At 37.9% G+C, this 27,179-nt stretch overlaps 1 protein-coding gene across 1 annotated transcript; it reads left to right on the forward strand.

The window, feature by feature from the left end:
* The first annotated feature begins 46 nt into the window (after positions 1–46).
* On the forward strand, positions 47–27,179 carry PSAT1 (phosphoserine aminotransferase 1). Its single transcript, XM_032212803.1, is given in 13 exon segments — positions 47–198; positions 7,600–7,660; positions 9,570–9,639; positions 11,256–11,461; positions 14,985–15,062; positions 15,065–15,110; positions 15,112–15,154; positions 15,377–15,546; positions 20,079–20,107; positions 20,110–20,163; positions 20,166–20,205; positions 23,008–23,145; positions 25,006–27,179. Coding segments are annotated over 13 exon segments (1,098 nt in total). The 5' UTR covers positions 47–138; the 3' UTR covers positions 25,109–27,179.

The following is a 27,179-nucleotide window of genomic DNA, read 5'->3' on the forward strand; positions in this document are numbered from 1 at the left end:
CTGCGAAAGAAACCAATAGAAAAGCAGAGCCTCGGAGGAGCCCTGCCGTTTAGGGAGCTTCTGAGTTCGAGTAGAGCTAAGAAGAAGAAAGAGAGGCGCGCAATCGAGGCAGGCAGAGGAGCTCCGCCGCTGGCAACCATGGACGCTAAGAAACACGTAGCCAATTTCGGCGCCGGACCGGCGAAACTCCCGCGATCGGTAGGTGCTCCGAATTGTCATCCGGGAGGATGTCCTATAAACGGAGCGGGAGGGATGCTCTGCACTGTTTAATTGAGGAAGATTGCCCTGAGGCTGTGGTGCCGCTATGCCGGGAGAGTAAGCGTTGCTACCGAGTAAACCTGGGTTTAAATAGGGATTACTTTAAAACTTGGAAGGCCGAACGTTGCTTTCTTAAGTGCCCATGTTAAGAGAGCAACTTTTGGAAGGATGCTTGGAAACTTTGCGTCGCAGTGCTTGGAAAGAAACGATGGGGAAGATACTTCTATCCTTTGCATCGGGCCAATTTATTTTCGTTTTTAACTAATACTTTGGATGCAAAAAAAAAAGTGTCAGGAAACGGTGTTGATATGGTTGTCCAGGAAACTCGGTGTTAGGGATCTCAGTTATACTCTTCAAGCATGCTGATTTTACTCGATTCACTAAGTTTCCTAGTATGCTTAGCACAGTATTACTTTATCTTTTAATCCTAGTTTAAAATAATAGAAACTTGGCATTTTGATGTTTTACTTTTCTAAATCTGATGCCATCCAAAAGACTGGTTTTTTTCTTTTTGTAAAAAAACCAAACCTAGAACATTAACACTTGCAAATCAGACATTGCTAAATGAAAAATAATACTTTTTCTTTCAAAGGTATATTTGCAAAGCAACTGCCCACATTGTAGGATTGCTGGATATTTTGTCTTTGTATTTCCCCACTCTTTAATTCCTAACATTAATGTGATCCAATCCAATCAGATCTCCAACTTGTTTGGCATTTTCATTTCATTTTATTTCAATCGTGGTAGGGATAACACGTTGTATTTCTGTCATAGCAGCCAAAGCATATTGCTAATTGACACACCTCATGACTTTAAGAATAGTGCATGTTCAAGCTATTGTTGTGCCCCAGAGCACAAATTCTGACATAGCAATAGCAATAGCAATAGCAGTAGACTTATATACCGCTTCATAGGCCTTTCAGGCCTCTCTAAGCGGTTTACAGAGAGTCAGCATATTGCCCCCAACAATCTGGGTCCTCATTTTACCCACCTCGGAAGGATGGAAGGCTGAGTCAACCCTGAGCCGGTGAGATTTGAACCGCTGACCTGCTGATCTAGCAGTAGCCTGCAGTGCTGCATTTAACCACTGCGCCACCTTGGCTCTACATATGCAAAAAAGTAGGTTCTCTTGTTTTCCATTTGGGAAAACTGGAGTATCTAATTCCTAACCATTTTGTTTGTGCATTCAAGAGAGGAAAGTATTTGAAAAGTTATTTGTCTTCTCTTGCTGAATAAATCCTTTATGAATGTGTAGGGCAGACATAATTGTAGATACACAGGGTACAATTTTAGGCAGCTTCATGCTTAACTGAATAATTTTCCAAGTATGTAACTCAATTTAATCCAAAATGTTGCATCAGCAGCTGTCTTGATTCAATTACATTTGGAAGGTGTGGCTTTTTATATCTGGTTTTTCTCCTTTCCAGCAGAACTGCATGTCTAAACAGTTTCAAAAATAACTGTGTTTCTCACTGAGGCCTAGAAAAAAGTGGCATTGCTATCTATTTGAGTTAGTTAACATTTTTTCTGGGACATGCCCCCCTCTCTTTTAAAAGAAACAATTTTCTATGTGGAGCAGCTTGTAAGGAGTGTCTGTGGAGATTCTCAATCATCCAGGTCATGGTTGTCCCAAAGTGCTTTTCAAAAGGCAACTGTACTTTATTGTTTCCTCTCCCCCTTGGCAAAGTTTCATTTCTCATCCACAAAGCTTCTTGAGTTCTGACTGAATGGTGGGGAATGGAAGGATTTATATTCCTTGTAGTCAACTGCAAAGCACTCTTAGAATTGTTAAGGCCACTTGGGAATTTATCTGTACCTGAGGGTAACCTGAATCATCTTTTAAAGACATCAAATTCCACGTTCTGGACAGAGAGAACCATTGGTTTGAATGAGGTCAAAGAGCCCACCAATGTTAAAATTGAACAGCCCTCTCTTAACAGAGGGGGAGGGATACAATACCACTTATCTCTTGTCTACAACATAGTCCTTTCAGCACTACCAAGTCCACACCCACTCATCCACTCAGGTGACCTTGAGGGTACAGATAAAACCCCAAGTGGCCTCAACAACTCTCAACAATGAACACAGCACCCAGAGTGCTAACGATGCAAGGAATCTAAATCCTTCCATTTCCCAGGGCTAAACTTCCAAAACCAAAGATGTGCTGCGTGGCCCCCAGAGAACTAGAGGAACTCAGAGCGTTTATTGACAAAAATCTAAAAAGAGTCAGAACTGAAGAAGCCGAGCAAAATATTTTCAAGGGAAAAAAATCTAAGAAAGTGCAGTTGCCTTTTGAAAAATACCTTAGGGATAGCTAGTAAGAATTACTGTATCAGAGCCTTATTTCTGAAATGGAGTAGGACTAGCTGAACTTTTTATCAGATTTAATGTTTAGTAAGATTTACACCTGAAGGCACTGGTGTAATTGGTTGTATAAAGTCATCTTTATTTCTCAATTAGGTTTGGATGGATGGATGGATGGATGGATGGGTGGATGGATGGATAATACATAATTTTCTGAAAATGGCAGCTTACATGGTTAATTTAGTAGGTTGACCCAATGGATAATATCTTTAGGAAGCCCAAATCTATAACTGATGATCCCATTATCAGAGCCAGCAAATCACAGTAACTCAAAAGAATATGCAAAGTTTGAAGATCTAGAAAACCCTTTACAGTTTAATGAAACAAAACAGAGAATGGTTTTTTAAATATTCTAAAAGAGAAGGATGAATGATAAAAGTTGTTTTGTGAGTAACTTATCCAAGATAAAAGTGGTGTAAATGAGGTCTGCTGAACTTAACTGTGGTCTGCTAAATGTTAGAACATGGATCTGTTTGAGCTGCTAGACACTCATGGAATTTTTGTTCACATGTTTGAACTCTTGCAGCGTGTCAATTGCAATTGTGGACTTGTCCAATTGCAGAATAATTGTTGCAGAAGTCCTCATCAGTTATAAAACACTGGTTTATACAAACTCCTGGCCACTTCTCGCTCTTGTTTTGTTTGTTGTTCTATTATTTATTTATTATGGTATTTATATACTACCTTTCTTTCTATTGGACAAAGGTAGCTTACAATAGTAAATGAAATGTAAATTATAAGCAGAACAGCATCAATACAACTACAATCCAAATATAAAAACTGTTAGGGGGGGAAGTGTGGGGGGAAAGATGTGTTTTTATCAGTTTCCTTAGTACTAGGAGATTGAGGGACAAGTCCATCTGCTTTATTTCTTGAAATCATTTTTTTTTTCTGGCAGTATGGCTACTTTAAAAATAATTGCTGGGTTGCAGCTGCTTATTTCTTTGTACTTCTTAAGAAAATGTGTAACAAAAATAATGTTATTTCTAGAAATAATCTTGGAAATAAAGATGGTGAAAGCTGATGCTTTACTTTGCAGGATGCCAGTTTCCTATTATTGTACAATTGTATCACAGCGGCCAGTTGTTTCGCCGGATTTGGCATTGGTTACTAGTCGGGCCCCACCCAGGGGCCTAGGACGTCGTAACGTATTTTCGTAATATGCGTGCAGATCCAAGCAGTGCAGCTTTTTGCATTGACTGATGGTGATTTTGTCAATTTTTAACTGTTTTAAATGTAATTCCAGTGCTTTTGGAATAGCACCCAGTGTGCCAATTACCACTGGAATTACCACTGCTGGTTTGTGCCATAGTCGTTGAATTTCGATTTTTAAGTCCTGGTATTTTGCGATTTTTTCATGTTCCTTCTCGGCGACCCTGCTATCACCTGGTATTGCGATGTCTATGATTGTGACCTTATTTTTCTCAACCAGTGTGATGTCTGGTGTATTATGCGCCAGTATTTTGTCGGTTTGTATACGGAAATCCCACAAGATCTTGACCATCTGATTTTCTGTGACTTTTTCAGGCTGATGTTCCACCAGTTTGTTGCTGTTTTAATATTATAATTTTTGCACAAATTCCAATGGATCATTTGTGCTACTGAATTGTGCCGCAATTTATAATCAGTCTGCGCGATTTTTTTACAGCAGCTGAGTATGTGATCAACAGTTTCGTCAGCTTCTTTGCAAAGTCTGCATTTGGCATCATCAGAGGATTTTTCGATTTTGGCCTTAATGGCATTTGTGCGGATAGCTTGTTCTTGCGCAGCCAGGATTAGTGACTCTGTTTCTTTCTTTAATGTACCTGTTTTTAACCATAACCAAGTTTGTTCCCTGTCCACTTTATCTTTATTTTTTCCAGAAATTGGCCATGCAGTGCTTTGTTCTGCCAACTCTCCATTCTTGATTTTATCACATCTTTTCTGTATTCTTGTTTTGTCTGTTGGGCCTTCAGTAGATTTTGTTCTTTACTTCGATTAATAGATGTTCTTGACTTTCTTTTAAATAATCAGCCAGTGCACGTTTTTCTTCTTCAACTGTTTGCTTCACTTGTAATAATCCTCTGCCACCTGATTTTCGGGGCAGATATAGTCTATCAGTATCACCACGTGGATGTAAACTGTAGTGCATTGTCATTAGTTTCCTGGTTTTTCGGTCCAAAAGGTCCAAATCAGCTTGTGTCCAGTTAACTATGCCAGCTGTGTATCTTATAACTGGTATTGCCCAGGTATTTATGGCCTTGATTGTATTTCCACCATTCAATTTAGATTTCAAAATTTTCCTAACTCTGTTGGTGTACTCTCACCTGACAATAGTTTTACTTCTCCATGCTTGATGTTATCCAACTGCAGAATGCCTAAGTATTTGTAGGCTTCATTTTCTTTGCATTTAATTAGTTGGCCATTGGCATTTCAATTCCCTCAGATGCAGTGATTTGTCCCTTTTTATGGATACAGTGGCGCATTTTTCCATGCCAAACTGCATTGAAATATCAGTGCTGAATACTCGGACTGTATTTGTCAATGATTGGATTTCTATTTCTGACTTTCCATAGAGTTTCAAATCATCCATATATAGTAAATGCGAAATTTTTCAGCTTTTTTGGCTGTTTGGTAGCCTAATTTCATTTTTTTTAAGATTACTGATAGTGGGATCATTGCGATGATGAAGAGAAGAGGTGAAAGTGAATCACCCTGGAAAATTCCTCGCTTGATATTAACCATTCCATAGCTCTCATTCCCTACTGCCAACTCAGTTCTCCATTGTTTCATTGCCTTTTCAGTAAAGGATGTAATATTTTTGCTAATGCCAGTTGTTTCTAAGCATTTTATGATCCAACTATGTGGCAGTGAGTCAAATGCCTTTTTGTAATCAATCCAGACCATATTCAAGTTCGTTTTTCTGTTCTTACAATTTTCTAATATCATTTTATCAATTAGAAGCTGATCTTTTGTGCCCCTGCTCCTTCTTTTGTTGCCTTTTTGCTCTACTGGCAAGATGTTGTTTGTTTCCAAATAATCCATCATGTATCTGCAATAATGCCTGTGAGTAATTGAAGGTTGTTGGCAAGCATGTTATTGGTCTATAGTTTTCAGGGTGTTGTTCCTTTAGTTGCATCTTTCTGAATCAAGTATGTTTTTCCAGTTGTCAACCATTCATCAATTTGGCCCTTTTGTAAAATTTCATTCCGTTGCCTGGCTATATTGCATGTAAACTGGTCAGATATTTGAGCCAGAAACCATGTATTGGTCCTTTCCAGGTGATGTCCAATTCTTTACCTTTTTAACTCGATTTTTGATCATCTCAGTTGTTATTTCTAATACTTGCATTTGTTTGTTGCCAATGCTTTCTCAAAGTCATGTATCCACTTTGCTTCCTTGTTGTAGTCCTTTGCATTTTCCCACAATTCTTTCCAGAATTCAACTGTGGCCTGCTTTTCTGGTTTTTCACTTTTGGTGTCATGATTCACATTAAGACTTTGATAAAAACACCGTTGGTCTGATCGAAATTGCTGATTTTGTTTATATTGGATGATTCGTGCCTCATATCTTTCAATTTTTCTAGCTGTTGCTGTTATCTGCTGTTTACAATCTCTACAGCTTCATTGATGTTTCTTGTATCCAATCTATATCTTCTGATTAGCCGATCTATGATTTTGTTGTTTTTAAGCCGTTGCTCATGCATGTTCTTTAAGTTACTAGCATCTGCCCTTAATTTTTTGATTTTTTGTTCTAAACGGATTTTCCACTTTGGCTTTGATGCTTTTTCTGTTGTGTGACTAGGTACTTTAATTTTAATGCCTAGTTCATTAGTGACTATTACAGCTGCGCTGTACATTAACTGGTTTGTTTCCAAGATGGATCCCGGTTCAATTGTTGAAAACACTGCATTAACCATTTTCATGATAGGGGCCAAAATTTCTTAGGCACAGTTTTTAGTGATGGTAAACGTTGCCTTTCCTCATAATTCCTAATAATAATAATAATAATAATAATATTATTATTATTATTATTATTATTATTATTATTATTATTATTATTATAAAAGTATAAAATGTCATCCGGGAATGGAAACCTGGCAAAGTCCTCCAGAAAGTATATACAGCACACTGGCATTTCTTGGCATCTTGTTGGAAATTCCAGCTTTCAAAACAGATTTTATATTTTATATATTTATATTTAAATAGTTACAGATGGCCTACGATTCAATAGGGTAATAAATCCCTGTGTTACTAAAATCTAAATGACATTTTTGTGTTGGCGAGTCTTCCAAGCAAAGATTTCCCAAAGTGACCCTCATTTAAAATAATAAGAAATTTAATAATCTAGAACAGCTGAGAAACGAATAGATATTGGAATGGGAAAAGGAGACAAAGTAATCCAATTTTGACGAAGAGGTGGATTGTGTAGGTAATCCTAGGAAATTACAATGTTCCATTTGATTTAAGTTGATTAAATGCCTCCTTCAAATTATTTTTCCTCTTAGAATCCATACTATTGTACAGTTATACTATAGTAGGCTTACCATGGCAGACTGTAAAACCTCAGATGATCAGTAGTTGGCAATAAAGATCAAGAGTTTTTGCTATCTCCTCATTGCCCTCTAGCGGTCCTCTGAATTTTTGCAGTCCAGATAAAATAAGCCTAGATTACTTAGTAGTACAAAGCACATACTTCACAACAATGTGTGCGTTCACTCATATTTGTGAACCGGTAGGGAAGGTAAGTGAATACAACCCCTGCATAGAAGCTCTTGGGACCAAATTTTGGCAGCTGATAGAAACATCCAGAGCTATTAACACTCAAATCAGGCAATACCTGGATAGGATCTTGGTGGAATTATACCACTTACTTTTGGATAAATGTTAAAGCATACATGTAAAGATGCAAATAATAATGAATCTAAGTGACTTTGTCTCTATAGAATATATGATTTGCCTTTGACATGAACATAATTATATCAAATATTTTTTGCAGGTATTATTGGAAGCCCAGAAAGAATTGGTGGATTACAAAGGCCTTGGTATTAGCGTCCTTGGTAAGGAACTCATTTTTGTGTTACCAAAAATGAAAATGTAGGGAAACAACTGCTACAAAGAACAGGGGGTCAACCCAGCAGTATAATCCTTTGAAGTCTGCTACTGGTTTGGTGAGCCTGCTACCGAGCGCCCGCTTTGCACGCATGTGCACCTGAGGCGTGCCCACACAATGATTAAAAAGGAACATTTTGAAGCCTTCTGAGTCTGTAAAGGTAATTAGAACAGTGGGGGGGGGGGGAATCTGCTGTGCCAAGTGATTTAGATTAGCTAGATAGCAGGAAAGCCGAAGATTCTAGCTAATATAAATCATGCATCACAGCTGATCATCGCTCAGCTGATCGTCGGAAATACTGCTTCACCTGAACTGGTAGCATTTTTTTACTATTGGTTCGAGCAAACTGAGAAGACAAGATAAGAAACAATGAATGGAAACTAAGCAAGGAGAGAAATAACCTAGAATTAAGGGGAAATATCTTAACAGTGACAACAATTAACCGGTGGAACAGTTTGCCTTCAGACGTTGTGGGTGCTCCATCACTGGAGGCTTTTAAAAAGACTGGATAGCTACTTGCCTAGAATGGTATAGGCTGTGATGGCGAACCTATGGCACGCGTACCACAGGTGGCACGAGGAGCCATTTGTCAAGGCACGTGAGGTGATACCCTTTTAGCTGGCCACCGTGCATGTGCGTGCTGGCCAGCTGACTTTGGCCTTCTTTTGAGGCAATTTTCTGCCTCCAGAGCCTTGAGGGAAGCCTCCTGAAGGCCCCTGAAGGCTCTGGAGGTCGAAAATCGGTCCTGCGGGGAAACCAGAAATTCAGAAATGGTGAGTTCTGGTTTGTCTGTAGGGCCGATTTTCGACCTCTGGAGCCTTCAGGGGCTTTCAGGAGGCTTCCCTCAAGGCTCTGGAAGGCGAAAACTGGCCCTATGGACAAACCGGAAGTCACCATTCCCGAACTTTCGGGTTCCCCTTAGGTCCGTATTTTGCCCTCCGGAGGCTTCCGGAAAGCTCCTGAGGCCTCTGGAGGGCATGGGGGGGGGGGACAGGAAGACTATTTTAGCCCTCCCAATGATCCTAGGAAGCCTCTGGAGCCTGGGGAAGGTGAAAAAAATGTGGCAAAAGTGGTGTGTGTGTGTCACTGATCGCGCTCATGCACCCACGCTGAGGGTGCATGTGCACATAGCATTATGGGTGTGGCATGCCGGTGCACAACCCCCCTATGCTCCCCCCGCTTTTGGCACAGCAGCCAAAAAAGGTTTGCCATCATAATATAGGGTATCCTGCTTGAGCATGTGGGATGGACTAGAACACCTCCCAGGTTCCTTCCAACTCTTTTATTCATATATATTTTATCATTAGAGGGAGACCGAGCAGTATTAAAATTTTGGTCCTGTTGTAGCTTTCCCACAGTATTATGTAATGCCAACCCTTGTTAACTATTCCCCATTTATGTTCTCTAATGAAATGAACTAAGGTTCCAACTGCTTCAGCTCTTTCTTCTGAACCAAGAAAATTATTGTATTTCACTTTATTATTCTTATTCTTTATCACTTCGATGGGCATGGGAATGTTCCTGCATTCTTGTGTCTGAAAGTCATTTCAGTGGCAGGAGCTGATCTATGTGCCCCATTTTTACAGCCTTAGTTCTTTTGCCTCTATTGAGTATACGAAACATAATACGTATGTAGAATGTGCTCACTGGTGCATGTGATAGATAATTCCTCATTGGGCCTAAGCTCCATTATCCATGACATCCTTGCAGTTTAGCAAATTAATTTGTCTGCTCGGTTTACAGTTTCTTAGGTGCTTTTTAAGCTGCCTGAAGAAAGCCAAGTTAAAATGCAACCATTTGAAATGCTACAGTATGTTTGCTTCTATAACATAATGTCTTTGATTTCCTTTCTCTAGAAATGAGTCACAGAACATCTGATTTTTCAAAAATCCTCAAAGCCGCTGAAAACTGCTTACGTGAACTCCTGTGAGTTTTCCTGTTTATTCACACCATTAAATGCTTGACTTCTGAAAATACTGTACTTGCAATATAAGTTTTCCCTTTGGATGTGTAATATATTTATGATGTTTCAATGAAACATTATCTGTATATGGCTTATTGCTATAGAAATAAAATGGGATGCTTTGTGATTTGTTTTTGGCAGGGATTGTTATACATTTTTTTTCAGGAAGGTTTTTTTTATCATTTCTGTTTTATGATAGCTTGTAACAGCCATGTGTTACATCTAATGTCTATAATAATACTTAACATTAATGGTTGGATCTCAACTAAGTTCTTTGCATTTAGTAATTGTTAAAATCAGGTTGACATTTTTCACACTGATCTAAACAGGATTTAAATTTAACTAATTAGATCCAATGCAGTCTTTTAAACAAATATATTAACTATTGGGAAAAGGGTAATCTAAAGAAGAGAATTGGTGAGTGGATTTTAAAATCCTTTTTTCTGCTAGGGGTGCATAGAGGATGTAGCTGTCAATTTTCCTGAGAATTGTTGTAATGGGTACTTTCATAGAAAGGGAGATCCTCTTTGCTATGTGACATTATTCTGCCAATCAGTATAACTTGACTCTTTTTCATTGAAGTGTATTATTAAATACTTATGATGGGCTGAAGCACAATATTGCTCTGCAAAAGTTGTTACAACTATTTGATAATGTTTAGTATGCATAGGAAAATTTATTGGGGGGGGAATCAAGAGTTTCACACTGTTTGTTTTTTGGACTGCTTTATAACATGATTGGGAGTATCTTCACTTTCCATTATGCCTCATTATGGCGCTCCTGAGTGCTAATAAGGACAGAATATATACTTTTTAATAAGGCCTCAATCTCTGGTATATACTGTACTGGGTTTTGATTCATTCTCAACACAGTTGCTGCCAATAATTGAGCATGCCACTCAGAATATATTCCAGAGATGGAATGCTCATACTTTAATTTCAACAGAGGCTAAAAAATAGAGGTCTTGAAGTTTTAGGAGCATTCTTCTACCTTTTTTCAGTCCAATAAGTGCTGCTTTTGCCAGTTTTTGCCTTTTGTAGAGGCCAAATTCTACCAAACATGTCTGCATGTGGCATCTCCTTGGAGGCTGGCATGATTTCAAAATTGTTGCCTTCCATATTCCAAACTGGATGTCATGTGATGTATCTAGATTGGAGTGATTGATAAAATTAGTTCTGATTTCTTGGGGATCTTTCGTAGAGAGCTAATTCAATCTTATTAATCCAATATTGAGCATTTTTTAAACTTCAATCTGGCATTTTGAAAGCAGAATAGTTATGCATTCTGCCAACAAAAAATAAAACAGTGTAAAGATTATCAAGATTCTTCAAGTTTTAAAATATGTGTAAATATATGCATTGTACTTTACAAATAATATTTGTCACTCTGGCAAAAGAAGATTATGAATTGAGCCACCATTTGGTGTGATTATTTCTAAATAAGCATTAATATATTGTAATGTAATGTATTGTATGTGTCATGTAATGCATTGTAAAGTTTTCTCTACTTGGATGCAGTCTTCTGTTTTCACCAGGCATAATTAATGAATTATTGCTCTCCCTTTCTTCTGTTTTGCCAGCAATATACCAGACAATTACAAAGTGATATTTCTCCAAGGTGGTGGATCTGGCCAATTCAGTGCCATTCCACTTAATCTCATTGGGCTTAAAGAAGCCAGGTGTGCCGATTACGTGGTTACGGGAGGTTGGTCAGCCAAAGCAGCAAAGGAGGCAGAGAAATATGCAAAGGTGAACCTTGTGCATCCCAAGCTTTCAAGTTACACAAGTAAGTTAACTTACTTGTATGAAAATGTATACTAGATTATTTTCTTTCTATTGTTTGATATTCTTCACATTATATAAGCGTGTATGTATGCAATTTTTCTATGCCTGGGTCTCTCTGCATTTATTCCTCCCTACTACAGTTCCCTTCAACTGATCCAAAAGGATGCTATGATTGATGGCATTAAAAATCACTGAGAGGTCAAGGAAGGCTAGGTTAGCTGCATCCCTTTTCTGGCACTGCTGCATATCCCTGAGAAGTGCCATCAATGTTCGTGAAATACTGTGCCCAGGCATAAAATCTATTTACAAAAGATCCAGATAATTTGTTTTTTCCAGGATCCTTACAACTGCAACCTTTTTAATAAACTTCCACAGAAAGGGGAGGTTGGAGGCTGGACAAAAATTGTCTGGAGCAATTGGGTTTAGTGACGGCCTCTTAAAGAGGTAGCACACCAGTGGAAGCACACATATACCCAAAGAAACTGATACCACTTCATGGAACTAACCACATGCAATCTCCTGGGAGGACTTCAGCACTCAGGATAGACAAGAATCTAACAAACCAGTGGCCAGGTAACAGTCTCAAAGATGCTGTCTACTTCATCAGGAGTTATAGGATCAGGCTACTTCCACTAACCAAGTATGATGTTGCCTCCATCACATCTAGATCAGCTCATTTGGAGTTCAACTTTGTAAAACTGCTAAATGCCTAGCATATTCTTCACAGCAGCCCAGTACATGGTTCTCTGTCTGTCCCTCTCCCAAAATGATCATGTCACTTTATTAAAGGCAGCTGGATGGCTATCAGCAGACATAATAAGAATGGAGAAATAATTATGTTCTTCTGTTATATAATCTCTAATATGGGCTTTTACATATGTTTGGTTAGGTTCATTTTTCAGTTTTCTCCAGTGGTGCTTTTGGGTCCTGTTCTTGATATTTTATCACCCAGAAGTCCTCAGAAAACCAATGGACACCCCCCCCCCCCACATTGAAATACTATACAACAAGAAGCTACGTAGGAGCAATCCAGTCAAAGTCTCTTGTCACCTTCCTATTTCCAGGCAGAAAGTAAGAGCTCAGACATATAATCCCACCAGATCCTTGGAAACCCCTCTGACCCATGCCCCTTGAAACAATTCTGTATCATCAGTCTTGGGTGGACTGAACTAATAGATCCCACCTTTCTGTAGGGAAAGGATAATGGGAGAGATAGTATTCATGCGTGTGGGTCTTTAATCTTCTTACAAAAGAAGATAAAGATCTCTTCATTTTATATATAGCAGGCAAATGTGTGCAATGGAGATCTTCTCTGCAGATCAAGCAACTATTTGTTTGGAGAGCTAGTTAGATGAATGGATGGAAGAACAAAAAAGAAACTGCAGATACTATTCCATTGTACATGGAAGAGGAGGACTTTAAGTACCTAGAGCATTGATTTCTCCCCCTGCCCTTCTTTGTTATGGCTTAGACCTCCTGCCCATTAAATGGCTTTCAGTATCTTCTTTTGATGTATTCTCAGATATCGAAAGTATCCTGGATCTCTTTGAAGAGACAATAGCAGCTTCTCATTCATTTCAGCCACTTGCATTCATTGTGTGCAGATCCTCTGATTTGCTTATCGTTGACTGTTGGTTACTTGGTAAACTCGCTAAAGTCAGATCTACTTTGGAAAAATAATTATCTGTCAGGCAAGCATGGTAACTGGTTGAAATCCAGAAACTAATGTATAAGAGAAAGGGAACAATTCTGCAGGCGAGCACAAAAGAAACATATTAAGAATCCAGATATTCTTGGCTGAATCTCCTTGGCTTTCCATAGTTAATTGGAATTTTCCTGCAGGAACTCAAGAACTTCCCTCCTAAACATTACAGGCTTGGGCATAGATGCTGCAAATTTCTTTAACTTGAATACACTTTGGCCATAATTAATATGGACTTAACACTTATACATTTCTTTAAAAGGGTCTTTGAAGTTCTGAAATACGACCAGTGTGATCTCTTGTGTACCAAATTACCTTTAAAATAAATGTCACGTTATAGCAAGACTGATAAGTACAAGGGTAGGCAACTTAGTGTCTGCCAACTAATTTGGGCTACAATTCCTTTATCTCGTAACCGTATTGACTGTGGCTGATAGGAATGTATAATATCTGAAAGGTCTTTAGTTTCCTGTCACTGAGCTAGGGGACACATACCATCATCTTTCCATTCTGAAAAATGTATTGCATTACTCTGGATTTGCTGCAGTGTTTCAAAGTTGGTTTCTCTAGGTACTGCAATATTAGGTATTGAATGTTTGCTTCTGTCTCTGCTTCTGATGCAAACCAGCAACCTTTGCTCAGTCCCTGACTGAAATGGCAGGTTCCTAATCATGAGGAATTCATGGATTTCAAGTAAATAGGTGAACAATTTTGGTGTATGTGAGAGAGAATGACAGAGAAAGTATAAAGTTGTAATTCTCATATTTTATGATTATTTATAAAGATTATGCTGATATTCCGGAGCATCAATAGTCTATGTTTAGAGAAATAATTGAGGATTAATTTACTTGCATCAAAAATAATTTAGAAGAAATTTTCAGCAGAGCATTTCTCTACTGTTCATTAAAGCAGCCCACCTTTTTCCCCCCCGACTACTGTGTGAGCTTTAAAAAGTGTGACTGCTTGACACAAACCCGCCTACCGTGTATGCAGTGGCAAAATTCTGTGTTGCTGCAATGTCCCAAAAGAAAAAAAAAAAGGTCACTGAATTATAGTTGTCATCTTGTACCAATTATTTGGACATATCTCTAATAATTTCTGGACCATTGTATTTACTCCCATACTTATCGGCTTTTCACCCACATAAACTAGGAAGTGGCCCAAACAGTTTGAGAACATGTATGTCATTATCCACTTTTAATGTCAATACTTTTAAAATATATTTTAATGTCAACACTTTTTTACTATATTGTAAAAAATAATTTGTATTGCTGGTCTTTGACCGTAATAAAGATTTATATTACTGCTTTAAAAAGTTGACTCAAGTTACAGCATTCTTGCAGTAGTGGCAATCTTTTTTCAGGATAATGCAGAGGCTTGAAAAAATTAGGCTACTTTAATGAGTAGCAGAGATGCTCTATCCATGTAAAGTTTGAAAAATGTCTTCTGAATGATTTTCTAAATAAAAATTAACATTCAAAGTAGAGTGAAATACCAGGTAAATTACACACATGGAGCTTTTGTATTTTAAAAAAAAGTATGTTCCTTTAAATGCTCTATTTTGATTGCTAGTCAATTACTTTCTTTCTATATCAAGTGGATTTTCCTCTCCCAGTTTATCACACTCTGCTTTCTCCAATAGTTGCGTAAGGTTGTGGAGGCTTACGTATTTTTAAAAAAAACACGTTCCTTGCTGAAGTAGGAGATTAACTTTGCTGGCAGTGCATTTGACCTTTGACAGTCATTCCTGGCATATCAATGCAATCAACAGGCTGAAATTAAAAAAAAAAAACCATTGTTTTCCATCATCTTATCTTTTCAGAAATTCCTGACCCAAGCACCTGGAACCTTAATCCAGATTCCTCTTATATCTATTATTGTGCTAATGAGACTGTTCATGGGTGGAGTTTGACTTTGCACCTGATGTTGGGAAAGCAGTTTTAGTTGTGATATGTCATCAACTTTCTCTCCAGACCAGTGGACGTTTCAAAGGTAACTTTCCAAAAGGCATTTTGCAATATATAATGATCTCAAATTTAAGGTCACTGGGGTGAGCCTCTGCTCTTCTTAATGAGGGCTGATCATATTCAATTTACAAGCTTGAATATGTTCTATGCATTAATGAAGCAGTCAGAAGTATATAAATGTTTTGCAAATGGACTCATGAATGTAATGGATCTTTCTTTTTATTTCCCCCCCCCCCCAAATGATAAGTTTGGTGTCATTTTTGCTGGTGCCCAAAAAAATATTGGTTGTGCTGGAGTCACAGTGGTAATAGTGCGTGAAGATTTACTCGGGTATGCTCTGAAAGAGTGCCCCATTGTGTTGGACTACAAAGTGCAAGTAGAAAACTCTTCGTTATACAACACACCTCCATGCTACAGGTACTTTTGCTAAAGTTAATATTAATTTCATTCTACTAATTACTTAGAAGTTTCTCTACAATTGACATACTTTTGATCATTAGGGGAAAGGAGGGGAAAGTTGGGAGGGCTTCTAAAATAGAACAGATTCTTTAGTCTTCAGAGGTCCCAAGAAAATCTTGAACTAGTTGTTATGTATCCTCTTTCTCATGTTGTTGTGATTATATGAGGACAATTAATATCTGAATAGGAATGCAACGATTGCAAACAGAATCTTAAATGAAGCTTATTTGTGGTGGTTCCCTTTTTGCTATTGCCTAACAATACATTGGAAGGGACCAAGAGGTATTTGGAACCAACCCAGGCATTTCTTTGACTGTCTTCTTCCACACTGTACTATATGTCACCTGCAAACACCTGGTTGAAATAGATGCTCATGGAGTGAACTTTGAGCCAGTCACTTTCTATCTCACAGGATTGGCTGTGGTGATGTAAAGCAGGTGGCAGTACTACCGTATATATCTGAACTTGAGCTCCTGAATAAAATGTTGAGATACAAATCCAGCAAGCAAACCAATATGACAGTGGCTGCCTGTTCCATTAACTCTAGATCCAATGGCATTATGAGTAGAGCTCCGCTTTAACTAACCACAGATCAAGTAACTTGGTAACCTCAAAGAATTGGACTATAATCTTTCTGAGTATATGCATACAGTAGCTTTATACTTTATGGTGCCAGATTGCTATTCCTCATCTAGACTTATCAGAAATGGAGGGAAGGGAAGTAATTGTTCCCAGTGGCACCAAATTTAAGTAAAGCCTGGCTTAGTGTTCCCTTTTGGCCATTGGTGAATGTTGGATGCGTTGTCCTATCTAGTCCATTTAGTATCAACACACAAAACCTATTGTGCTAAGCTTACTCTTGGGGGAAACTCTTAAACCCTTTGAAGAACATTTCAGAAAATTTGAGTGATGCAAGAAATGTTAACCCTAGAACAGTCAGTTCTTTGTGCTACATAATACAGTAGGACAGTACAACCCTCTCTTTCTTCTGGGGCTGATGAGCTGCAAATTTCTAAGCTCAGCATGTTTGGTAAAGATTTTGGTCACAGATATATAATAGTACTAGCATATTTGCAGAACATACTGTGTTCTCGTATGATAATTATTAACCTGTAAATTGGCTGGGGATGTGCCTTCTGAGTTTATTTTTAAAATCAAACTCGCCGTGCTGTGTATGTTGCTAGAGATTGGCTAAATTTTAAATTCTGCCTACTACATTTCTTCCTTTTTAGTGACAGCATGGGTTGCCAAGATCCTGAATTAAATGTTCAAGAGTTGGCAGACTGATGCGCTGAATTAAATTCCTGGAGTGTGGATCATTTTAACTTCCTGTCAATAGCGGACTTGCCTTCCTGACATTAATCTTCTGGGTAGATATTAATAACCTCCCCCCCAGAAGAAATCTCATTTCCTAGCTACAAGGATTTGCCTGATATTTAAATCTATGACTAAACCTGCTTTAGGGACAGCACTGAAACTGGCAGTGTGGCTTTAAAGTGGGTCATTCAGTTATACTTCTACCCCCCCTCTTCCTCCTCCTCCCTCCCATCTGCTTAGGGAATAGGGAAGCTTAGTTGAAATTCAGCTCAATGTGGAGAAAGAATTCTGCATTGGCCAACAGGGATAAGCAAATCTGACTTAGCAAGAGTGCACAGGGAGGCGGGGGGGGGGGGAGACTCATGAACGGAATGCTGTCATCATTATTGGCAGATTATATTCTGCCAATAAAAAGCCAAAAGGCCACAAAATCTTAGGGAGTGGCAATATTTCTCTTCTTGTAAGTTTTTACATCGTTTCAGCTATTCAGAGTTGTTGGGAGTTGGGCAGCATGCAAGTTTAATAAACAATAATAAACTATTATTGCTGGTCACATAATAAACCACATGTTTAGGACCGTATATGGCATTTATATCTACCTATCGAGCCTTCCCCAAGAACCTGGGATAGGCAGATATTGTATGATGGTATAAAAGGTGTCCTTGCAGGATGTAAGCTGCTCCAAATAAAGCTGCCTTTTGCAATTGACTGATAGTGATTTTGTCAATGCCGTTGGTGTTCAAGTGGTACTCCAGATGTTTTGGAATTGCACCCAAGGCACTTATTACTGTTGCTTTCTTTTTCCTTGTTGTAATGTTTTTAAAGAAAAAAATGTTCAGTTTAAACATTGTTTCACAAAGCTTTTCTTTGGAGCATTCACCTGAAAAAGGCCACATTCTCTGAGACTTGTTTTACAGGGACTAGTGTGCACCAGGTCTGTGAAGATTGTAACTTTTGAGCATATAGCTTCTAAAGACTGGACCAGTGGTAAGACTATACTGGCCACTGAAAGTCTGAAGACACTGTTGGCTTTAATACCGTTAAGTGCTGGGACAATAGTTTGGTCCCAAGACTGTGATTTATAATAATATCCCTCAAATTCAGTGAACATAGTTCTTCTCATAGTAGCTAAGAAGCTGGAGTATTTTGGTTCAAAGCCTTCTTTGGCTCTGAATGTATTAGAGGCTTTGAATACCGTTAACCTTGGCAAGAGGATAATAAATATTTTTCAAAGTGGGTTGAAAGGATTGTTGAGAGATTTTGTGAGTAAAGGCACTTGAAATTGTTTGAAACTCTAGTGTAGAGTATTCATACTAGTTATTGTGGTAAATATTTAGTTCCAGCCTCTTGCATTGTTGTTCAGAAATGTACAAAGGTTTACCTGCAAACGAATTAAAAGCATTTAGGATGGAGATTTCTTGTGCTTTTTAAAGACAAATTCAAAGGTCACATTGTATAAAAATTCTGAGACTGGGCTAATACCTGAAGGCAATCTAATCTTTGAAGGACCCAAGGTGGAGAATGCTGGTCTAATACCTTTGAAGTATTTATTAAACACTATAACAAAAGAAAACCTTTTAGAAATATTGCAAACGTACACACAATTTATTATTGTGCAAAACAGAGTCCATAAGAAAGGCCCCTGCTTCAGCAATTTCGTAGCTAAAATTGCACTCAGTGAATTGCTTGCGTTTTGTGCTTTCATTTCCATGGAATAACTTTCTTTGAAAATGGTAGCTAACAAATGCATGAAAGCTACTGAGTTGTAGTAATTGTTGTTGGCAAGTAGCTTTGCAAACATTATGCTACAGTATAGGCATGAAAGAAACAGATGGATAGTTAGTTCAATGGATAGGTGAGGATATTACGTGCATAACACCAGTATTATTTTTGACAAATTCCTTTTCCTTTCTTTTGTTTGAACTGAGATTAAATGTTCCACCCTTGCAGAAAATTTATTTTCCTTGCAATTTTGCCAGGAGCATGCAGTTTCCATTTACTTAAAGATCACGTCAGGTTTTCTGTTGCATGTAAAGGGTCTTCTCCAAAAATGAGTTGGTCAAAGTGTATCTGAGGAGCCTGTTCAGGAGTTTTGAAAAGTGAATTGGATGTCTGTAAGTTTTAGATGTTTTCAAAATGCAACAGCAACTAAATGGACAAAGATTTTCATTTTATGCACTTTTCTATTTTCAAATGTTTTATTCATTTTCATTTTCAATTTTGTACATTCACTTATATACTGAATATTTGCAATAATAATAATATAAAAAATAAAACAAACCTAAACACAACTCATCATCCAACATATAAAACCAACCTGTCCTCCATACACCCCTTCTTCTCCCCCTCCAACTTTCGTTTCTCCCTCCAACAATCACCCCTCCTACTTCCCTTTCCCCTCCTATCTTCCTTTCTCGCCTTCCTCACCCTCCTTCCCCTCTCATCCTCCTTACATTCCCCTCTTCCTCCCTCCTTACTTCTCCCTCTTCTTTTCCTCTACTTCTCACTTGGTGCATTTCTCTATTCATTAATCTATTCAGTTACTAAAAATTGCACTAAAAGAAAAAAGAAGAAAAAAGAAGAAGAAAAAAAAGAGAAAAATAAAAAGAAAAGATAAGGAACAACAGTATACAAGTGTATTCTTCTTATTCTATATATTGAGACTATATCTCCACCCACCCACCCACCCCCAATGAACCCCCCTCCCTAATCCCCTCCGACTTCCCAGGTCCCACACCCGGCACAGTTCACTACCATTCACCTTCTAGAATATCTTATAGTCAAATAGATTAAAAATAATAATGAAAATAAAATAAAAAGAACACTCTGAAAAAAAAAGAAAAAAAGAAAAAAAGAAAGAATAAAAATCTTTTGCATTATGCTCAGCCTCCCATCATTATCATTTTATGCACTTTGGGGGCCCTAAAAGGGACTAATATTCCGCATAGATGTTTGCACAATAATTTCTACAGCTATGACAGAAAATTATCCAATAAGGTTGTTGCTCTGATGGAAATTTCTTTTGATATACAGTTACAGAGTTTCTTTTTCCTGCTCTTTCAATCTCCATAGTTTTGAGTCAATTCTATGCTAGATTTCCTGAGCCTAATATTTTATATTGGAAAAGCAGAATTTGTTGAATAAGTAATTGGTGCTTTTCTTCTTGATTCCAGTATCTACATCATGTGCTTGGTCTTGGAGTGGATAAAAACAATGGCGGTGTTATGGCTATGGATAAACTAAGCCAAAAGAAATCACAATGATTTATGATATTATCGACAAATCTAAAGGATTCTATGCGTAAGTATGATTACTGTAAAGAAAGGGCTTATAATAAGGCATGGCTTGATGCCTGAATATATCTGTTCATGTCAAGAAAGAGGGAATTAACTCCCTTAACATTGCCATTGAAGCAAATCCACATGTTAGAGGCAGCAAAGAAGTTAATGATCACATCAGAGGCCTTTTGCGTCCTTTTCGATAAACACAAAAGAAGGACTATGAATCTATAGCAAACAGAAGAACATGTCACATGAAACATTACTGTTGAAAGCAGAAATATTTTGGAAACATATTTAAACTTTTCTCTGTAGGAAGGGGCAGAAAAACATAATCTTTTAAAGTAAAGAAATGTGTCCTAATATCAAGATTGGTCAGTTTTATAGTTTGATTTAGCGTTTGGCAAAAGAAGGGAATTCAGTTCAAAAATAAAATAACAAGTTGCCAATTAACAACTGCTTCACCATACAGCTGCCTCTTTCCTTTAAGTAATATGCAAAGTATGTGTGGAATAGCTACTGTATAATATGGAGGTGGGTTAACAGGTTTCACTTAACCATGATTGAAGAATCACAATTGGCTGGATGCCCAGAACATACTAAGTCATAAATAGAAAGTTTCTGCAGAAATCCAGATTTTAAAGGAAAGAAATGATTGGAGTAAATGGGGTGTTTATTCCATAAGGCTTGTATAACTCAGGAAACTTATTTCATTTAAGGAGAGGCCGACAGATGTGATGTATGTACCTTGAATCACCTTTCCCCTTCAAATCTGGGTCTCTTCTCAATCCTAATAGACTTTCTTGAATTTTTAATAAACTATCCTGAAACATTTCTTGAAATGGTTTTGCAAACAACATATTAAAATTTACGATGCTTAGTGCAATGTATGAGCCCAGGCAGTATGTTCAAGTACAGGCAAAAGGTCACCAAGGATCTGCTCTGCCAGGTGTAGAGGAACAGCAGAACAGCTTCCACTTCCAGTTCTACTTATTATCAGTTGAAGAAACACACTGTCTAGGGAATTATTATTTCTCTAGGGACACTTCAACTTTCATCCCAGTGTCAGGCTATGGTATCTGGCAGGTAAAATATTATTTCCCCAAGTTTCCAATCAAAAGTAAAATTAAAGACTAAATTTACACTAAATAAACCGCCCATGTTCAAGTATATTAATACTGAATACTAATATTCAAACACATTTCAAAATTGGCCCTGTTCAAATGAAATTTGTTTGTTGTTGCCCCATCTTGGAGTCAGTTTATTTTCCAATGGGAGCCTCTTTCCCATCTCATTTTTTAAGCATCTTTATTCTGAAATGTGGTTAAAGGAACAGTTTAACAACAGTTTCATACAGATTGTCTAGGGATAAACTTCAGAGTCTTGGACTTAACACATCGCACTAACTGTAGGGATATTTTATTTATTTATAAAGTGTATTGGCCACCCATCTTACCATAGGGTAACTCTACATATCTTACAGTTACCAGTTCGATGCTTGGTTTGTTGGTTACTTGTGGTACAAATATTTTTAAAATTCCTTCTAAATTGAGCGCAATGAACTGAAGACAAAGCATAATCATGTCTCAAGAAAGTATTATAGCTTAAGCCATTTGGCCTTGTCCTTCTACCTATACCAGTGATGGCTAACCATTTTGTCATTGTGTGCCGAAAGCGTGCATAATGCAATGCATGTGCTACCGCCCCCCCCCCACGTGCTCCACCCCGTTTTGGCCTGGAAGGCCCTTGCAACCAACCTGCAAGCAAAAGCGGGGCATGGGGATGCTGTGCGAGGCCCCAGAATGCAATGCAAGCACCCTCGTGCATACAACCCGCCCCCATGCATGTGCACGTGCATCCCCACATGCCCCCTGCCCCCCCGCTCTGCATGTGTGGCAGAGACCTGAAGACCAGCTGGCCGGCGGGAGGCACGCGTGCATGCATGGGGGAGCCAGGCTGGGGTGATGGCTGGCATGCCCACAGAGAGGTTCATGCCTTAGGTTCACCATCACGGATCTATACAGTGCCTCCTTCTTTTTGTTTAGGTGAGGAAGTCTAGTTGAAGCTTATGTTTGGAAGAACTAGAGAGATTACAGTTTTTCGAATAACTGTTGCTAGCCTTTTAAAATGTTACCTCCTTTAATTTAGTTACTAATTACTCTTTGGTGCTTATAAAACAATTATCTCTTTAAGAGCATGCGTGAATCCAAGAATTTATGGCAATTGCCATGACTTTTATATATACTGCTCTTGGAGCCAGAGGTGATATGCTTCTTCAAATTAGACACTGGGGAAAATCAGTAGGATTCAGCCTAGTCTCTCTCTTCTGGTCTCTCAGGGCTCTTACATTAACTAATGAGAATTATGCTTTAGTTCAAGAAAAGCTTCAAAGGCTTAATGATTTTTTAAAAGAAAAATTAAGGACTGTTCACATTAATTAGCCTTTGACTTTGATTCGCAACATGTTAAGTGTTCAGTGCAATGCAAGCTGGTGTGCATAATAATCACGTATGTCCTCTGCATGAGAAGTGCTTATCTGGTTGGGCTGGGTAAGAATAATGAAAGTTGACCCCCAGCATATCAAGTGGACTCCAAATGGAGAAAACTGCTGGAAAAAATTCCTTTGTTGAACAGAATTTTCAAATGCCATGTCATTATCTCTCGAATAGATCTTTGCAGAGGAAAGCAGCTACTGTGACTGAACAAATACCATGCTATTTAGAAGTATAACTAGCTCACTAATAATTCAATACATCAGCTAATATATAATAACAAATCAATAAAAGTGAGGCAGTAATTGCGTCTATGTATGTGACATTTACAGATGCCCCGTGGAATTGAAGAGCAGAAGCAGAATGAATGTGCCTTTCCGGATTGGCAGTATTAAGGGTGACGAAGCTCTAGAAAAAGAATTCCTTGAAAAAGCTGTAGAAAACAACATGATATCCCTGAAAGGTCACAGGTAGGACAGAGATCTGGGGCGGTGGGTGGGGGACCCTTTGTCTCAGGTCTTTCTAGGATATGTCTGGATAAAATGAGTTTTGAGCTTGTGGTTTACAATATATGTGTGGATACATCCACATATACTCATTCAAGAATGACAAATACCTTCTGTTTTCAGAATTAATGGACAAAAATGTAACACATAGTAGACAACCTGAAACCTGTTGGGTGATTGTTTCAGCTGTGTCATTGTTCAGATCAACAGAATGATCACAGATGGAAAAAACTAATGGGAACAGAAGTGATTTCTGACTTTCTGCTGGCTTCCCCACTGAATTTGCTTGTGATAAGCTTGCAGGGAGAATAGTCAGTGGAGAAGCCATCAGGGAAGGCTGCAAGTTGCTTGAATAAGTCCTTCCCAGCCACTTGCTTTCCGTTAATCCCTGTGCGCTTATGCCAGCCACTTACACATCCACACACACCCTCTCTTCATGCAACACCTTTGTGCACTGTCTCCAACTTCACTACATCTTTACATCCTCACATCCTCCATGACCCTTGTCCCACCTCTTGTGCATCCCCTTGCTCCCTCCCCATGCAGCAGCAGCAGTTTTCCTGCCTGCTGGGCTTGGATTTTCAATTTCCTGCTGGCTTCTCCAATGAATTTGCCAGTGAGAAGCAAGCAGGGAGCTTGAAAATCATAACCATGTTTAAACTTCCTCCTGCCTTCCCCATTGACTTATAGGAAGCTGTTAGGGAGTATTGGAAATGACAGTCATATGACTGCAGCTGAACATGGTAGTGTGGTAGAGCTGAAACAGCCACAACCCCATAGAAGTAATGGTCCTGGATTTAGGATACATTCTATAAGTTAGCCCATTTGAGTTACATTGATTCAAAAACAATTGACCTATGATGCACTGTTTCGTCCAGTTGAAAGTTACAAAAAGATGAATAGGCACAAGAGTTTTAGTAGTATATAAATAAGGTGCAAATGTTTGCTCATGTATCTTTTTAAAAATATAACCTTTTCACTCAAGCAATATTTCTGGTTCCCAGAGCAGTTTTGGCAGTCTTGAAACATGTGAATGTGATAATTTCAAGATGAAATATGGATACTGAAGACATACTGTACATACTGGGTGATTCAGGATCCTTTCAGGATCCATTTAGTGATATTCAGAAGGGGAAAAACATAATTTAGTCTCTTTCATTGATACTAATCTGAAAGGGCAAATTGTTTGGTTCTGAGCCTCATGAAAAACACCCTCTTCTGGTTCTGACCTCATGATCGTGTAATGTCGACCACTGGAAATTTTTCACAATTACTTTAGGATTTAGGATGCAGATGCATTCTCCAATAGAGCCCAAGTTTTTCCAGTGTTCAGCTGATCCTTGTTGAAATATATACTCATCTATAAACATAGTCCTTACATGTAGATTCTCCATTCTTTTGTTTCTGTGTTGCATCTATGGAGATTCTCAATCATCCAGGTCATTATTGTCCAAAGGTGCTTTTCCAAAAAGGAACTGGATTTTCTCGGTTTTTTCCTTGAAAATTTTTGCTTCTCATCCAAAAAGCTTCTTCGGGTTTCAAGGGAAAAAATCCCCAAGAACCCCAAGAAAGTTCCAATTTTCTTTTGGAAAAGTACCTTTGGGGCATTCTTGTATGTGTTTTTCTTCCCAGTTCATATTGCTGGAAGGTTATATTCTTGCAGAACAGTAAAAAGTCATTGTGGATGAATAAAGTATAAAGAAATTTATATACTTTCAGTATAAAGAAATTAGTTTGGCATTTGCCAAGAAATAAATGTTTTTGTGAAACGGAGTCACCATGTACCCCCTCTCTTCTCCCTTCCCCATTTCCTTCGTATTTCAGATCTGTGGGAGGAATTCGGGCATCTTTGTATAACGCGGTGACGATTGAAGATGTTGAGAAGCTGGCAACATTGATGAAAAGCTTCATGAAGCTGCATTCATAACAAACTAAAGTAGATGGTGTTGTGGTGAACCGCTTTTGAAATAAACCAGCAAAGAATTAGTAACTAGAAAACAGTTAATACAAAATATTCCATGACATTATATTTTTGAAACAAAGATGTTGGTATTTTTCTGGCCAGTCAAATAGACATAGCAGTTTTGGCTGACTTGAAGACAGCCAAGCTGCACATTTCACCCTGAAACCAATGCTTGTTTCTGTGACTGTTCAGTGGTCCATAAAAGGATTGGTAAGATTTAATTTTTAAACAGATTATATTGATCATAGGATACCAAGATTCTCTGAAACATTCAGTCTCAGTGACGCCCACAATCCAATCTTGTATAAAACATATTTAAATATACTTTGTTACATTTCCCCCGACATTTGTTTTCTGCCTTGATTTATTTAATTTAAAGTCTAAATCTTCAGAAAGACTGCCATAAGCTTGAGCTGGCCACTTTTTCAATGCTGATCATTCCAAGTACATATCACTAAAAGTGCCTAAGAAAATTGCTGCCAGTTGTGCAGACCGCAGGCCTCAATCTGGCAAATATTTTGAAACAATACACCTAATGAATTGAAGGCCTGGCTCTATTGTTATTTTCTAACTGTTAGCATATAGTTAACTATACCAAGGTGGAGGATTTTTTTTACTTTTAAAATAGTACATTTTAAATCATTTTGGCAATTTATGTTCTCAGCACGAAAGTAAAAAAAAAATTCCTATCCATTTCCCTTTTGAAGTCAACATTACTTTCATGTTTTATAAAACTGAGTGACCCCAAGGTTCCCCTTATTGATTACTTTTGGTCAGATGTATAATTTGTTTTTTTAGAAAAGGCAGCAGCAGTAAACTGAGATTAAGTGTGTGCTACACACTTAATTTATAAAATCAAACTTAAAAGATTGGAAGGATCCATGGAGATCATCTAGTCCAACTTCTTTCCCACTGCATTGTTCCTCTCCTCAGCCTTGGATGGTCTCCATCTAGGAGAATTGGCTCCTGTGAAGCAACTCATATTCTTTAATTTTGAATGCCATCTTCATATATTGTGATCTTCATACATTCTCTATATTTACATTCCCAATCCAATTCTTTCACTTGTCTAATAATGTTTCTCTTAAAAAAAGTAAAACAATAAGACCCTTATAATTAACTATATTTCTAATTTATAACATTGATCATCTCCCCAGCTGTTTTTTTAAATAGCACATTATAAGTAGGATTATAAATTGGTTGTTTGATCAGTTTTCATCTCCTTAAAATGGAAGTTTTATCGAACAAGGAACAAAATTTCCAACTGAATGCAGAATTTTATTGCATTCAATATGGGGGCAGAATTATATTTGGGTAGAAGACCACCTGTTGTGTCCTGCGAGAAGCATTGAGGATTATACCATTTTTAATCAGATGTTATATCTCTCCAATCACATCTGGATTTAAAAGGATTACATTTGAGGGATGTTCTGTCTTCCACAGTATCTGCCTGTCCTATGATGACAGTTGATATACTTTGGGTCTTTCTATTACAAAGTGTCGTCTGATATCATGGTGCTTGCTGCCTGGAACAATCCTATATGAGATTTGTATATGTCTTGTTAAAACCTGGTTCTTCAAATGTGGCATTTAAAACAAGCTTTGAATTAAATTTAGTAGCAGTCTCCTTTGATGAAGTGTTGGTTTTACTTTCCAGACACATGCAATTTTATTTTCCCAGTGTTGTTCATTTGCTTTTAATATTGTATGTTGCTCAGAGTCACTATGAAATCAGTCAACTTCATAAGTGGGATAAATACATTTTAAATAAGAATTGGCTACTTGAGTTTAAGACTAAAACTGCACAGCATTCCTTTAGAACTGCATTGCGCACCATTCTGTACAGTATTAACATTATTTAAACATCTTACTATACTTAATAATATCTCTTGTTTATTTCTTGGCATAAGGTCTGAAGTAGATGTCCATGTACCCATTTAAAGGTGTGCATGCTGATTTTAAAATAGCAATGCTTTATTTTTTGTATTCTACTATTAATTGAAAATAATAATAATAATAATAAAACTTAAAATAG

Source organism: Thamnophis elegans, chromosome 3 (genome assembly GCF_009769535.1).
Source record: "Thamnophis elegans isolate rThaEle1 chromosome 3, rThaEle1.pri, whole genome shotgun sequence".
NCBI classification, from domain to species: domain Eukaryota; kingdom Metazoa; phylum Chordata; class Lepidosauria; order Squamata; family Colubridae; genus Thamnophis; species Thamnophis elegans.